Genomic DNA, 16,388 nt, shown 5'->3' with positions numbered 1-16,388 from the left:
TGGAATAATCCTGGGTCCTTTGGTGCCCGTCTGGCAAATGCAAAGTGTGCCGTGTCCCCCTTCCCAGCAAGGGGGTCTGGGAGCACTGTTCTTCGAAGGAGGTAGATGCTTATCTCATCCCCTGGCCATCGATTATGAGCTGGGTTGTGCCCCCCGTTCATACATTGAAGCCCTAACCTCCACTGCCTGGGACTGTGGCTGTATTTGGAGACTGCGCTTTTTAAAGAAGTCATTCAAGTAAGACAAGTTCATTAGGGTGGTCCCTAATCCACATCTGACTGGTGTCCTTATGAAAAGAGGAGATTAGGGCACAGACGTGCGCAGAGGAGAGACCATGTGAAGACACAGGGGGAGGACAACCATCTACAAGCCAATGAGAGAGGCCTCAGAAGAGACCATCGCTGCCAACACCTTGATCTCGGACTTCCAGCCTCAGCACTGGGAGAAGACACGTTTCTGTTATTTAACGCAGTCTGTGGTGCTTTGACCCACACACCACGTCTAGGAACACCTTAGTAAGTGAGCAGGGCCCCCCCGTCCCCCCAGGAGCCCCCGGGCAGGTGTGCAGGTGTCTGAATGGAGCTTTATGTGGAAGGAGACAAGGTTTTCCTGACTCTCCCGATCGCCACTGAAAACCCACCTGTAGTCTGTCTCCTGGAGATGGAAAGGATGAAAACCTGTCCTGTGGCTGAAGTCCTTACATTTTGGGTCCCTTTAAAACCTGAAAACAAAAAATGGAGCCAGTCAGGCCACGTAAAGCAGCATGGGCTTTTGCCCACAGAGCTCAGGAATCTCCGGTCTTTTCAGAGCGGGCCTGGTGGCAGGGCTGAGTCTGTGGGGGACTGACTCACACAGGAGTCGGAGTTCTGGGTCTGAGCAGGAGGAGGGGCAGGGCCGGCCACCCTGAGCCTGAGCAGTCGCTCGGCCTGTGTCACTGCCGCTGGCTGGTGTCCAAGCTCGAGCGGAGTAATGACTGCGTGAGCTCCCCAGGGGGAGGAAACAGTTAAAACTCTGCAGCAGCTGCAGTCATCTGGGCGTGGCTCCCTTGTGTGACTCGCAGCGGGATCCTGGGCCAAGGGGCAGACAGACAGACGGACAGACAGCGAGCCTTCCACATGGCCGAGCTGGATCTGATGGCTCCAGGGCCACTGCCCGGGGTCCCCGCTCACCCGCTGACCACGCTCAGCCCAGACTCTGGGTCGGCCAGCCCGGGGGAAGGAGAGGACATGGGTCCCCCGGGGACCCCCCCGGAGGGGACAGTCTCTGCGTGGCCGGGCAGGCCCGGGGTGGAGGCGGAGGAGGAGGTCCTGTGTGACTTCTGCCTCGGGGCCAGCAGGGTGAGGGCCGTGAAGTCCTGCCTGACCTGCATGGTCAACTACTGCCCGGAGCACCTGCGGCCGCACCAGGAGAACAGCAGGCTGCATGGCCACCAGCTGACCGAGCCCGTCAAGGACCAGGACCTGCGCGTCTGCCTGGCCCACCGCCGCCCACTGGTCGCCTTCTGCTGCCCTGATGGGCAGTGCATCTGCCAGGAGTGTGGCCAGGGCGAGCACCGGGGTCACGCTGCGGTCTCCTTGGACGCCGCCCGCAGGGACAAGGAGGCGAGTGCTGGGGTCCACCTGAAAGAGGGAGGTGGGGAGACCCTGTGCCCAGGGAAACTGGAGTGGGTCACTCTGTCCCAGCTCAGTCCTGCTGTCCCTGTGCCCGCTCTGTCCGTGTCTGTTGCTCCTCTTCCTGGCAGTCTCCTGCTGTTTCTCACTCAGCTTTCGGTGACTGACCCGTGTTTGGGTGTGGGGCTGAGGGCAGAGGTGTTTCCCTCCGGCTGGATCTGGGTGGCAATGAATGAAATGCAAACTTCGGCAGGAATTCAAGAGCAAAGAACAAAACTTCCCCCTAATTTCTCTTCCCCGCTTTACCTGAAACGAGAGGTCAGTAGACAGGGCCCCTCTGAGATACCGCGTGTGACATCCAAGGGGCTTGAACGGTGCTGAGGTAACAGAGAACGGGAACCTTCCCTCCAGGTACGACGTCAAGGATGGCTTACCTGGGGAAGTAAACCTCATCAGACAGATGTACCGGGAGAGACTGAGAAGCACTGTGCTCCTAGCCTGTGACTTCATTCCCATCAGACAGGGAACCTGTTTCCAGAACAGCTGGCTTTCCTTGGCCCTAAAGCCGAGAGCCTGGAGAAGCTCCTGGGCTCGGAGTCACTGGCTGTTTCTCATACGTTGACTTTCCAGGACCACTTCTTTCTCAGTGGGGGGTGCAGTTGACTTTTGTCCCACGCGTCTTGTGTTCACACTCCCTGCAGCTCCCTGTTGGCACTGACCACGGCTGCCGGGGCCCGAGGCAGCTTCTGGGCCCAGGCACCCTGGGCCGCTGGGGAAGGAGCTTTCCAAGGACAGGCTGCTTGCCGGGGTCCCTCCTCCATGCCCTCCCTTTGATTTCATCCAGTGTTAGTGGGAATTCTTCTGGAAAGCGCTGTGTTCCAGGTGCCAATGAGTCACGTTTTCCGGCTCTACAGTCCCCTTGCTAACTGTTCCCAGCACCTCCAAGGTCGGGGAATGTCCGGTCAGGAGAGCAGGTCACTGCCACTCACCCCCCACACTCACAGCTGAGACGAGACTCTGGGTCATCAGACAGGTGAGAGGACAGCGGCCCGGGTCCCTGAGGAAATCCGTCTTTGTGGAGCGTTGCCAGCTGCTAAACGCTTTCTGTGGGTTTCCCCATCCAGTCCTTGAATGACTCAGTGAGGTGGTGACTCCTCATCTCCACTGCATTTGTCCAAACTCCTGCAAATGGCTAAGTCAGGAAGTGAGGGATGGAAGCTTCTGGAAAGCCGCCCACTGGAGGAACACAGGCAAAGACCCCAGGATCACGGTATTATAGCCTTACTTTTTGTTTGTTCTTTTGCACACAAAACCCGCCACTCTTAGAGTAGCGAGATGAAGGCGAAGTGTACTGCTCTTCCCTTATTCAGGGTGTAGTATCTGAATTCTATGATATTTAACTGGAAAAGGGACGTGTGCACACGTTGAGAAACAATCTCTGTGAAATCCTGCAATGGATTTTACCCAGAAAAGGTCCCCCTCTTGCCCTGGGTGCCCCCACCCCCGTCCTCAGAGGCAAATGCCACCATTTACAGTTTCTTCTGCGTCCTTTCAGAAATTCCGTGCGTGTGGTGGCACAGGTACAACGTGAGTTTGAAACGTAGTGGAAGCTGGTGTGTGACGGAGACTGAGGGTGACTGTAACTTTGAGCAGGGGGACTTGTGTGGAACCCCAAACTCAGACATCTTGGGAGAGCTGTGTGTGGGGAAGCACAGACAACTGGGTACCGGCCCTCGGGCGGTTTGGTGCTGAACGCACTCGAGGTTATAGGTTCAATGCAGCGGCTCTGTGCCCCAGGTCCCTGGAGCTGGCCCAGGTCCCAGCCTCTGCTCGCTGGTCTGCCTGTGAGAGTTCGTGCCTTTCCATCCTGCCTCCTTGCTTTCTATGCAGGGAGTAGGTATGCTCGGTAAGTACAGCCAGGCTCTAGGTGGCCCTGCCCCATTTTGGAGCCCGAGAGACCAGCTCAGAAGACACAGTCAATGTATGCGACAAGGCTACACCTGCCACCAGGGTTATTTTGAAAGTTTTGTTAGACATCAGTAAGGCTCCGGAAACTCAGTCTTTCCTCCAGCCAGCCCAGACCTGCTGGAGCTGCTTGCTGAAGGTCACTGTGGACCACGTTAAGGGCTGGTTACTCAGGCAGGCCTGTCGTGCAGCGGAGACTGAGACTGGAGGGGTCAGCCGTGAGGACATGAGCAGCTGGGACCCTGCATCCGGTCCGCAGAGCAGCCAATCGCTCTGTTCGTCGACTGAGCCCCTTCTGAAGCTCCCACACTGTCTTGTGGGGCCAGTGGGCAGACCCTCTGTTTGGATCTGGGAGTTCTGGGTGTTCTTTGCTCGTTTGTTTTGTCTGCTGGGCTTCCAGAGCCCAGCCCTCCCCAGTGGGGACTCAGCTCTTCCTCTTGCCCAGGCCAGCTTCCTGAGGCCCCTTAGCATTTTTTTGTTAATTGAAATACAGTTGATTTACAATGTTGTGTTAGTTTCAGGTGTACAGCATAGTGACTCAATTACACACATACATATATTCTTTTTCAGATTCTTTTCCATTGTAGGTTATTACAAAGTATTGAATATAGTTCCCTGTGCTGTACAGTAGGACCTTGTTGTTTATCTATTTTATAGTGGATCATATGGTAACTCTATTTTTAGTTCTTTAAGGCACCTCCATACTCTTCTCCTTAATGGCTGGGGCCCCTTAGCTTTTAAGAGTGGCTGGTCTTAACTTCTCTCGCCTTCCCTGACCTCAGGCTCACTGCCGTGGAAATGAGGCTGTGTGTGTGTGTGTGTGTGTGCGTGTGCGTGTGTTTTGGGAAATTTGCACTCCTTCTGTGGCTGCCTTTCTGTTTATTCCGACCCATCAAGTGCATGTGACTCATTCCTGTTCCTCGTCAAGTTTTTCAAACACCATCGAGCTTTTCCCATGTGAGGCTTCCCTGCCTGTCTCGGAGTGTGGGCTCGAACCAGGGAGCCCGGGCAGGTCGCTGGTTCCCGGGATTCCACAGGGCTGGGGAACACAACTGTCCTGCTGCGTGTTCCGAGGAGGGAGGCCCCCACAGTCAGGCCAGGGCAGGGATCTTGGAGAGGGAAGACGTGAGCTGGGCCCTGTGTGAGATTTTGATGTCCGTGTGTGGCGGGTCATTGTATCCAACCTCAGCATTCATTCCAGAAGGTTTGGGACTGGTTGCTGACTGCGGACCCAGTCCCCAGACAGAGCAGGGGCCAAGTTCTGAGAGCCACAAGGCGTCGGGGTTCGGGGAGCAGCTAACCAGCATTGTTCGTGGCCCGTTGGCTGCCAAAAGGCGGGTGCTCTGAGGCCGTTCAGGAAAAGGATTTCCCCTAGAATTTCTGAGGAATGCCTTGGACTCAGTGTTATGTAACCTTGTTTTTCTTTTCTTTCTTTTTTTTTTAAACTTTTTTTTGATTTATAATCATTTTACAATGTGTCAAATTCCAGTGTAGAGCACAATTTTTCAGTTATACATGAACATACATATATTCATTTTCACACTTTTTTCTCTGTGAGCTACCATAAGATCTTGTATATATTTCCCTGTGTTGTACAGTATAATCTTATTTATCTATTCTACAATTTTGAAATCCCAGACTATCTCTTCCCACCCTCCGCCCCCTTGGCAACCACAAGTTTGTATTCTATGTCTGTGAGTCTATTTCTGTTTTGTATCTATGCTTTGTTTTTTTTGTTTGTTTGTTTTGTTTTGTTTTTAGATTCCACATATGAGCGATCTCATACGGTATTTTTCTTTCTCTTTCTGGCTTACTTCACTTAGAATGACATTCTCCAGGAGCATCCATGTTGCTGCAAATGGCGTTATGTTGTCGGTTTTTATGGCTGAGTAGTATTCCATTGTGTAAATATACCACATCTTCTTTTAACCTTGTTTTTCTTACACATCCTCCTGGGCTGTAAGTGTTTCAAGAGCAGGGAGGGTCTTATATACTGGACTGGCACATAGTGGGTTCTGACCAGTGACCGAGGAACAGAGTCGGCCCGGGGTGGGGGAACTCTAGCGTTCCCAGAGCAGGCTCTCCAGAAGGGAAACACAAAGGAACTGACACCAACTGGGATTTCCTCTCTTCTCACTCCCTCTGCTGTTCCTGACCTGGCCACCAACCTCTGGGTGCCCCTCTGCCCTTGATGTAGAAGCAAAAACAGTTCTGCTGACATACCTTGTGGCACCAGAGGAGACTCTACACGGTGCGATGAGGGTCGTAGAGCCAGCGGGTGGCAGGTGTTTGGACCCCAGATGCCGTGGCTTTTACACAACATCTGTTGTTAACCTGCTGATGCAGGCAGGACTCTCCGTGCCCTTCGACGTGGAGCCATCCCCGCTCGTTGGCACTGCTGTCCTTTGGTGCAGGGCCCGCCCTGGCCTGAGGTGTGCGCACTGCTGAAGTCCTGGGAAACCCCAGAGCCAGGGTCGGAGACACCCCGTCATTTTCTGGGAACAGGAATAACTGGAGATACTGGTCTCCCAAAGTGGCCCCACCTATTGTGGTGATGGGGAGTGCCTGCTCTCGGGGTGACTCACTCAGAGGTCCCCATCAGACTCCGGAGTCCTTTTCTCCTTTTATGGCATCTGCAGACAGAGGGGAGACGCCCCCCCCTCACTGGACACCCTCTGGGGGTCCCTGGATCATGCTGGGCCGGCCGCTTCAACACGCTCTCACAGCCACGCTCGCTGCTGCCAGGGTTCTGCTGTGTCTTCCATCTCCTTCGAACAAGAGTTCATGTTTTCCCGCTACCGTGGAGCAGGTCACTGGGTGGGCCTTTTAGACAGACCAAGACCCCACGATTGCCCCCTAATAGGCCAGGCCCTGCCGCCTCCCCTGCCACCCCACTTCCGGGCACGAAACCTCAGGTCTCGGGGTGGGAGGTCACCCGGGCTCCCTCTGCCCCGATCCAGCGCCCCAGGGCCTGAGCAAGAGTTACCTGCCTTCTGCAGGGTGAGGCGGGTCCGCCGCCTGCCTGGGCTCGCTCCGGGGCCTGGGATTCCCGCAGGCTCCGGGGGGAGGAGGGGAGCAGCCCTCGAGTTAGGGCTGCTCGTGCACAGCGACTCACAGTCGAGCGCATGTGCACGCTGCTGTTAAAGGGGTGAAAGCTCTACTCTGTGCTGCTGCGGCCTCGTGTCCTCCGCAGCCAGGAAGGCGATGGGGCCTGGAAGTCTGCAGAGGCTCGGGTTTCGTGCCTTGGCAGGCTTCAGAAAGTGCTCAGGGAGCCCTAGGAGGGAACACAGGAGCTGGGTGGTGGGGTCCGAGCAGGTGAATCCAAGGTTCTCGGCAGACACTGGCCTCGGCCGGGAGGGTTCGCTCCGCCGGCCTCCAGGAGAGATAGGGTCCCTGATGGAAAGCAGCCAGGGGATGCCGGTGACAATGTCAATGCGATAAGGGCACTGCTGACGTTGATTACACTTACAACACGCCCGCCACTGTCCAGAGTTCGTGTAAACACGCATGGTCTCATCCCATCCCCAGTGACCCAGTGAATTAGGCCCTTTAGCGTCTCCCCATTTCATGGTTGGAGAAATGGAAGTGTGGAGGCATTAAGGTGATTTTTGCAAAGTCTCAGCTGCCAAGTGGAACCTGTGCGATCCCTCGCCCCAGCTCCACGCCTGCGCTGTTCTGAGGCTGGAAGGCCGGGGCTCAACTCCACTGACAACTGTGTGACCTTGGATAGGTGGCCCCATTTCATCACCTGTGAAATGGAGATGATGGATTTACGCGCCCTGGGCATGGTTGGGATGATACATGGTAATGCACAGAGATGGCCGGTGATGACCAGCGCAGCGCAACGTAGTGCTCCCTGCGTTCCAGCCGGTTCAGCCGAGCTCAGCCCCAGAGGGGACCCTCTGTGCCTCTGCTGAGGGCTCTCCAAGCTGCCTTCTGAGAGCAGCTTCTGAGGCAGACTCAGATGGACGAGGGGCGATGGTGCTGTTGCCCCTGGGATCCCTCCCTGTGCCCTGGGCTCCCTCCTCTGTAACGCTGTCCTTTCCTCTTCCCAGGTGGAGCTTCGGGGCACCCAGTTAGACCTGGAGCGGAAGCTCCAGCTGAATGAAAATGCCATCGCCAGGCTCCAAGCCAACCATAAATCTGTCTTGGTAAGGCTGGCTGGGCCCCCCTGCTGGGCTTCAGCACACCTGACTGCTGCTGCACACTCAGCCAGGCACCCCCGGGTTGGGTCGTAGGGGATCCCTGCCTCGCCCCTGCTGAGGGACCGGGTAGAATGAAGGTTAAAAGAGCAGGCTCTGGAGACAAGAACTGGGCCCAGCTGTGTGGTCTGGGGCAAAGCACTTAATTCAGTGGTGCTTCAGCTTCCTTACCTAAGAAATGGGGCCCATGATGGTGCAGTCGTCCCTCGGTCTCCACGGGGACTGGTTCCAGGACAACCCCAGCCCCCACCGTGGTGCCAAAATCCATGGATGCACGGGTCTCTTATATAAAACGGCCTCGTATTTGCATGGAACCTGTCACATCCTCCCAGATACTTTAAACCACCTCTGGGTTGCTTATAATAGCTGATCTAATGTAGACACTGTAAATGATTGTTGGCTTGGCAAGTTTGAGTTTTGCTTTTTGGAACTTTCTGGTATATTTTCCCCCAAATATTTTCCAGTGGTTGGTTGAATTTGTGAATGTGGAACCCACAGATACAGAGGGCCATCTGTACCTACCTTTTTGAGGTTGCCATGAGATAATATGTATGCAGTGCTCAGAACAGTGCCTGGCACATGATAACACACTGTGTGGCTGTTATTCTGTTACTATTTTATGTAATTAAAAAAGTGACTAGACAGGCAGCAGGACTCCAAGAGGAACAGAAAACGGCACCTGGAGGGGCCGTTCAGAGAGCTCTCAGATGGAATGGGTGTGGGGCGCAGTATGGGAGACTGAGGCAGGCTGAGAACGGGCCCCGGGCTGTGGAGCGGGGTGGAGGGAGTGCGAGCACAGGAAACGGTACCCAAGACCATGGCATGAAGCTTAACAAGGTCATTTCGAACTGGACACTGTCAGGGGGAGCTGTCAGCGCCAGGACTTAAAGCTGCCACGGAGAGAAGGAAACCGTTTAAAACTCAGATTGATGATCTAAATATGATATGCCTGAAAGCATTTACAAGGGATGTTCACCCTGTGAAAGGGCTGAATCCCACATGCACAGGTGCCATTGCGTGGAGCCTCAGTATGGATCGTGTGGAGCTTGTTTTATACGCTTTTGAACATAGCAGTCCATTCCGCACAGGTGTGCTCGGTCTGCAGTCCTCAGGCGCTGTGGTCACCTGCACACGCCCTAAACATTTTGTGCCTGGCATGGACACCGTAAGATTAGACGTGCTTTTGGCACAGATAGACCCAGTGGGCAGTTTAACTGGGCATAATAAAATGCTGAGATAGGCGAATTCGTGCTGCTGATTGGTACAGAGAAGCCAGATTATTAATGTACCACAAGAAATATAACTATCAAGTGTACTGCATACACACCTTGCCCCAATAGGAAAATCAATTTCAGAAACTCAAAGAGCAGCCTGACTGTCAGAGCTGGACCCAGAGGTCAGATAACTCACTCTCCCATCGGATGGATGAGGGACTAAGTTAACGATGGTAAAGAGTTACTTACAGCCTGGAGAGTCCATCCTGTTTTCCCGGGAACCCAGGATTCATATGAGCATAAAGTCTTCCATTTACGATAGAAAATTGCTCCCCAATATGCAGGTTTCTCAGGTTTGCTTTGAGACGGCTGGATGCCTGGCTCACAGGCTCTTCCCCGCCCGCCCTCCCCCAGGTATCGGTGTCCGAGGTGAAGGCCGTGGCTGAGGAGCAGTTTGGGGAGCTCCTTGCTGCTATGAGGAAGGCCCAGGGTGACGTGATGCTTTTCTTGGAGGAGAAGGAGCAAGTGGCTCTGGGCCAGGCCAACGGCATCAAGACCCACCTGGAGCACAGGAGTGCGGAGATGGAGAGGACCAGGCAGGAGCTGGAGCGGATTTCTGCCATCGGCAACACTGTGCTGTTCCTGGAGGTACTGTCAGCCATGCCGTGGACACCAGGGGACACCCTCTGGTTGGAAGGGGACCGCTCCTTGATAAATGGGGTGCACAGGGAGTTCTGGGACAGAGGGAAGCAGGTCTTGCCTCGGCAGAGGACAGGAGGACCGGAGGGAAGGCTTCCCAGAGTGGGGCGGCAGGAACTGGGTTGTGGAAGATGAGTCACGTCCCAGGATAGGGAACCGCGTGTGCAGAACCAAGGCGGAGAGGTTTGTGAAAGCACAGCCGATCTGGGGAGCTAAGCGGCTTTCACAGGATGGGGTGGGGGTGCCGGGCACAGAGTGAAGGGAGGTGAGGCTGGCGGGGCCAGGCAGGTGTCTGGCTGTGAGAGAGGTTTGTTCATCCTGAAGCCACAGCAGCTGGGGGAGGACGTCAGATGAAGAATGATGAGCTCAGGTCTGTGTGCTCCAGAGACCACCCCTACTGCTGGGCGGAGGCTGGCCTGGCTGGGGTGAGAATAGTCCTGCTGCCTTTCGGAGAGGGCTGCGTGTGCTGGGTGACTGCGGAGTGACTGAGGACGGCCCAGCGGAGGAGACGGGGCCTTTCATTACACGTGCTGTTCGTTGTAGGTTAAGCCACAGGCCGGCCCTCAGAACCAGACCCGAAGGACACGAACCTGCAGGGAAGGAAACTAGGCTGTGAATTCCAGCATCCTGGGTCCGTCGCTAGAGCGCTGTGTAGTTTTTGGCAAGATGCTTAAACTTTCTGGGTCTCAAATTCCTCATTTATCAAACAATCAAGGCAGAGTCAATCATTTCCGAGGCTCCTTCAGCTCTAATATTCCTAAACACAAATAATTTTGGATTGTATGTTTGAAAAAATTCCCTTCTAGTTACAACAAAATGTTTGTGGTGAAAAAAACACTTGGAAAATACAGAGAAATATGAAGGACCACAATCCACACTCCCACCACCCAAAAATAAGCATTGTTAGCCTTGTAATGACTTTGAGAAAACGCAGCAGGCAGAAAGGGAGACGGAAACGCTGAAGGCTGTCCTGATCCTTCAGCTTTCAATATCAAAGCAAAGGAACTATGTCATGCGTTTCCCCAAAGAGTATATAAATAATGTCTCCTTATTTTTTCCTCTTTTGTAACTTTAACATAAAAACTCTAACAAAAACATATTTTAGTGCAGGATAACTTAGTTTAGTTAAACATAACTTCTTTTTGCCCCGATTCGCAGCCATTGGAAATGACAACATGTATTGTCCGCCAGTAATTTAAAGTGTTACTTTTATCGTATACGGTGCTAAATCTATATACAGCCTTAAAATGTTTATTTTTCTGTCACGTCTCTGCCTTGGACTTTTTCTTCCATTAATCTAACCATTTTGGTACAACTGTTTCCATCACTTTTTCTGCTGTATCCAGTCTGCAATTCAGTGCTTCAGTTGCCTTTGAATTTTGATAACATGTTACATCTGAAAGCAGACTATCCTGATCACTGCCGAGTTTTGAAGCATAAACGGCTTAATGTGAAAAAGCATTTCAAACTCCAAAGCACAGAATAAGAATTAGGGAAAACTCTGTATCAGATTGAGCCGGGAAGAAAAAGGCAGCAAACTTTCTTGTCTGAGGATTTGTCTGTGATCTTCCAAGTGCTGCACCAGCTCCTCCATCCCAATCGTGGCTTGTGTTTAAGTTATTGCAAAAAAAGTACTGAAGGAATGAACGTTGCAGGACTGCTCCCTGCATCTGGGCTGTTGGCATAGCATTTTGTTCTTTGGTTCCCTGTCTGGGTTGTGTGTTGCAGCTGTTCTTGGGTGTCTAGTATCCCTTGATTTTATTTATTTATGTATTTATTTATTATTTATTTATTCATTTATCTATCTATCTATCTATCTATCTATCTATCTATTTACTTTTGGGGCTTGTCTGATATTTTTTCATTCTTATTTTTAATTGAAGCGTAGTTGATTTACAATGTTAGTTTCAGGCGTACAGCAAAGTCTCCTGATTTTTAAAAGCCCGCTTTCCCAGTTTAAAAAAACAATAAATGCTTCCTATGTTGTCAGATGCTGAACTGGACACATAACCTGCACTCTCTTTGTGAAGTGCATGTTACCATGAGCCCATTTTACAGATGCGGGAGGTTAATATTGAGGAGGGCTGCCTGGATTAAGGAACGCAGACGCCAGGGCAAGTGCTGTTGTGTTTCCTTCCCCGCAGGAGTACTGCAAGTTCAAGAACGTGGAGGACTGCGCCTTCCCGAGTGTTTACATTGGACTCAAGGACAAGCTCTCCGGCATGCGCAAGGTCATCATGGACTCCACCGCGCACTTGATCCAGCTGCTGCAGAGCTACAAGGAGAAGCTCCAGGAGAGCTCCAGGGAGGGTGAGGAGCCGTGCTCTGTGGTGTCTCTGAGCGGTCCACGGGGGAAGTGAGAGAGTCGGGGCAGGGCAGAATTGGGGCAGGGGGGCCTCATCTTCAAAGCCATCCTTCCACTAGACTGTGGTGCTAATGGACACTTACCTTGATGATTTTATTTTACCATGGAGACCCGGAGAACATGATGTAGTCACATCATGCGATTGGCCGGCATCTCCAGGACTAGTTTCTGAGGTTGCTAATGCCTGTCCTTTCAAGTGAAGTCCAGGTCAGGCTGGCACCTTTCCTCAGCGCGTCTTACTTCATGGGCCACTGAGCAGGGTCCTCTGAGACGCGACTGGTCTCCAGCCCTGTCTTCCCACTGGAAGCCCAGGGAAGAGTGGTGGGGGGGGGGCCCTGCTTCTTCGAGTCCCCTGCCCACCTGGACAGGTGTGCACTCACAGCTCTTGATTTTCTAGAGGAGTACGACATCAGGACTCAGGTGTTGGCCGTCACTGAGCACAGACATCGGACCTCGAAGCCCGAGCCCCGCACCAGACAGCAGTTCCTGCAGTGTAAGTTGTGAGCAGCCCCTCCCCAGCCTGGCGGTCCGAGTGACGCTTCGGAAGCCGGCACGCCCCCTCACGTAGCCTGCGGGCTCTTGCAGCCTCAGGTCCAGCCTTAAGTGGCACACTAAGACAACACTAATTTAAACAGATTTTGAACTTTTTACCTTGAGACAGTTTCAAACTTACAAAACCACTGCCAAAGCAGCACCAAGAGCTCCCATACACCTTCCACCCAGCGTCTCCAAACGTTGGCACTTTACGTAACTACAAGGTGTGGCCCCAAACCAGGAAGTGAATAGCACTGCTGCAGGGGTGTCCCCCACCCGTGGAATTGAGTCAGGTTTCACCACGTGCTCTTACTAATGTCCTTTTTCTGGCCGGAAGTCCGATCCAGGGTCAGAGATGTTTCCTTGTCTCCTTGGCCTCCTCCAGTCTGGGTCCAGTCCCTTTGTCTGTCTTGGCCCTTTTGAAGATCCTGGCTAGTTACCAAATGGCTCCCTTGTAAGTCTGAAGTGGCCAGAATCGCCCAGCCCATTGTCCTGTCATTGTGTGGGCTTGTCCCGGTCTGTTAGCATTTTACAAAAGGCTGTGTTTCTAATCAGCACTTCGTTATGGTTAACAAGGCGGGAGGTTCAGTTCCTCGTGGAAGGATGGCGTCTCTGCGGCCAAGGCCATTTTTGGGCCACGTGGCTACTTTGTCTCTTCGGCACGTGCCGTTGAGCCCTGCTTCTGCTTGTTTTCGGGGGGTGACCGCTGACGGGCTGACCCCTGAACCCCCTCTGCTCCGGTTACGATGTGATGGCCACTTCCTATTCTTGCCACAGCTCCGCATTTTCCCCAGGACCTCTGGGCTTCTCCATAGTTTTTAAAATCATTTATCCTTTCCTGCTTCCTGACAGACGCACATCTATGTTTCGCAAACAGATAGAGTTAACACGAGGAGCTAGACACCCCTTATTCTTAACATTAAAATAAAAATGAAACACAGCCTTTTTCCACACACGATGGTAACTTTTCCTCTTTGAGTATTACTATGGACTTTTAGCCTCTTTTGGACTCAGAGTGTTTCACGGGTCCAAGTTCCATCAAATTGTCAATGTGACCAGTGGGGAGCCACTTGTCAGCCGGCCTCTTTGTCCTCTGAGCGCTGACATTCCTCCCTTGGCGTTCTTCAAAGTATCACGGCGTTCTGGCACTAACGGACTGTCCCCGGCTCATTCTGGTTTTCTCGACCCAGGGCATGGCATCACCTACTCTGCAAGGAGTCCCGGGTCCCCTTAGACGTGAGAGTATTCTCGTGCTGACTCACTGGGCCAGTGTTCACTGAGCATCTTCTCGGAGCTAGAAGCCCAGGGTAGAGTCCTGGATAGAACACGGAGCTTACAGAGTAGAAGGAGGACACATGTGAAACACACAAATAAGTAATTACACATCGTGACGAGTACCACGCAGTTTAGAGGGTGGGGTGCTCCGCGACGCAGTGACGGGGTGGGGGCCTCTGAGGAGAGACTCGCAGCAGCAACCTGAACGGATCAGTCGGGATCTCTCAGACTCGGTTGGGGTGATGGCCCCATCATGGAGGGAAGGGTCTGTGCCAAACTCCGGAGCCGGTTCAGGGTTGGGTGGGTCTGAGGTCAGGGGGCTGGAGCGTGGAGGTCAAAGGGGAGAGGGCAGGAGACGAGGCTGGAGATGCAGGCAAGGGCCAGTCCCCAGGGCTGTGCAGGCCAAGGTGGGGGGTCACTGCTTTATCCCAAGGGCAGGGGCACCATCAGAGGCGACATGTAGGCCGGGTGACATGATTTAGCCCACAGCACCCTGCTCCGCCAGGGAGAAGGTGCGGGGTGCAGGAGACGGAGCTGCTGTGCTGGCTGGGCGGGACTTGGCGGCGGCTTGGATGGGGGTGAAGCGGTCTGCTGAGTGGGTGGGAGCCAGGGCTCAGCTGCTTGTGTATGTGGCAGGGAGGGACCAAGTGAGGGAGGATTAGGACAAAAGAAATGTCAAAACTGACTTCGGGGGTGGCTTGAGCAGCTGGGTGCACGGGGGTGCTAATGTCCTCTGGGACCAGGAAGAGAGTATGTCAAGGGGACTGTTTGAGGGGAGGGACTGTGTGTGGTGGAGTCTGCCCCACGCCAAGCAGTTCTCCACCAGCTGGGCGTCCTACAGTCGAGCTCAGTTCTGACACCGTCTCCCTGGACATGGACCCTACTAGACCCCCCCCCCCGCCAGATGCCAGTCCCAAGCAGTAGGTCCCCAGGTGACCCACACCTTCTGCCCGACTTGGCTGAAGTCAGAAATCCCCAGGGCCCACCTGGAAGCTCTCCAAAGCCCTGCTGTTGGGGTTTTATGGAGACTTCCTCATGCAGGCGCCAGTGGTCATTAACTCCAGTCCCAGCCCTTTTCCCTTCTCAAGAGAGTAAGTGTTAGGACTGGGGGACCCAAGTTTCTGGTCATGACTTGGTCTTTCTGGTGACCAGCCAGCCCCTCCAGGAGCCGGCCTGGAGTTGCCTCAGTAGAACAAAAGACACTTTTATGACCCAGGAAATGGCAAGGGTTTCAGGAGCTCCGTGTCAGGAACTGAGGTCAAAGACCAATTATTAGATGCTCCCAGGGGTCTTGTCACTCAGGAATGAATTACAAGGTGCTCTGTGCTGGGAACGGGCCACAGAGACCAGATACATGTTTCTCATTGTCAATCACAACATCACACTTGTGTTCTGTTTTCTGGTTTTCACTCACCTCTTGTCCGGGGCGGGGACCGCGGCTGGGTAGACGGGGACCAGGAGATGGATGTGTTTGCGGGCTCTGGAGGCCGGCCGGCTTCGAAGGGCTCAGTCCGAGCTGGCTGTCGGTCCCTGACCTTCCGTATCCCCTCAGATGCCTGTGACGTCGCCTTCGACCCCAACACGGCGCACAGGTACCTCCGGCTGCAGGAGGACAACCGCAAGGTGACCAACACCACGCCCTGGGAGCACCCCTACCCGGACCTCCCCAGCAGGTTCTCGCACTGGCGGCAGGTGCTGTCCCAGCACAGCCTGTACCTGCACAGGTACTACTTCGAGCTGGAGCTCTCCGGGGCCGGCATCTACGTGGGCCTCACCTACAAGGGCATCGACCGCAAGGGCGAGGAGCGCAACAGCTGCATTTCTGGAAACAACTTCTCCTGGAGCCTCCACTGGGACGGGAAGGAGTTCAGGGCCTGGCACAGCGACACGGAGACCCCACTCAAGGCCAGCCCTTTCCGGAGGCTGGGGGTCTACGTGGACTTCCTGGGAGGGGTCCTCTCCTTTTACGGCGTGGAGCCCGACGCCATGACGCTGGTCCACAGGTTTGACTGTAAGTTTTCCGAGCCCGTCTACCCCGCCTTCTGGCTTTCCAAGAAGGAAAACGCCGTCCGGATCGTGGATCTGGGAGAGGAGCCCGGGAAGCCAGCGCCGGCCTCGCTGGAGGCTGCTCCCTAGACTCCGCGTCCCAGACTCGAGCTGACCACAAAGACAGGGCGGCAGCTTGGCTTTTAAGGCTGGCTGGGGGGCCAAGGTCCCGGCCAGCTGGTGGTAGCTGGCTTTAGAAGTCATGGGGGTCCCAGAGCGAGGGGAGGGGTCTCTGGCCACTGCCCTGGGCTCCACGCTGCACTGTCTTCTGTGTCGGTTGTAATCCTCGGGGCCCTAAGTTCTCCCATCCTCTTCCAGCGACGCTCTCCTGCCTGCTCCGGTGAGTGGCACACTGTGCCCAGAGCTGGCAGCCGGGCATCTTCACAGCCATCAGACACCGCAGAGGAGGCACAATAAATCGCTCACTTCACCTCTCGTTCTCCACCTCCCAGACTCTGTTCTGAGTACTTCCCCTGCG

The 16,388-nt window shown here is 54.2% G+C and overlaps 1 protein-coding gene across 1 annotated transcript; it reads left to right on the top strand.

Moving 5' to 3' along the window:
- Positions 1 to 228: 228 nt before the first annotated feature.
- On the top strand, positions 229 to 16,344 carry TRIM16 (tripartite motif containing 16). Its single transcript, XM_032498866.1, has 6 exons — positions 229 to 1,601; positions 7,631 to 7,726; positions 9,406 to 9,639; positions 11,835 to 12,000; positions 12,453 to 12,548; positions 15,417 to 16,344. The coding sequence occupies exons 1-6, from the start codon at positions 1,116 to 1,118 to the stop codon at positions 15,998 to 16,000; spliced, it is 1,662 nt and encodes a 553-aa protein (XP_032354757.1). The 5' UTR covers positions 229 to 1,115; the 3' UTR covers positions 16,001 to 16,344.
- The last annotated feature ends 44 nt before the right edge of the window (positions 16,345 to 16,388 follow it).

The sequence above is a fragment of the Camelus ferus genome, chromosome 16 (genome assembly GCF_009834535.1).
Source record: "Camelus ferus isolate YT-003-E chromosome 16, BCGSAC_Cfer_1.0, whole genome shotgun sequence".
Classification (NCBI taxonomy): domain Eukaryota; kingdom Metazoa; phylum Chordata; class Mammalia; order Artiodactyla; family Camelidae; genus Camelus; species Camelus ferus.
The sequence above is the reverse complement of the archived record's forward strand: the minus strand, read 5'-3'. Positions and strand labels throughout refer to the sequence as shown.

Coding starts and splice junctions, on each gene's coding strand:
- TRIM16 (XM_032498866.1), top strand. CDS start 1,116: ATGGCCGAGCTGGATCTGATGGCTCCAGGGCCACTGCCCGGGGTCCCC. Junction 7,727..9,405: donor CCAACCATAAATCTGTCTTG/GTAAGGCTGGCT, acceptor GCCCTCCCCCAG/GTATCGGTGTCCGAGGTGAA. Junction 12,001..12,452: donor CCAGGAGAGCTCCAGGGAGG/GTGAGGAGCCGT, acceptor TTGATTTTCTAG/AGGAGTACGACATCAGGACT.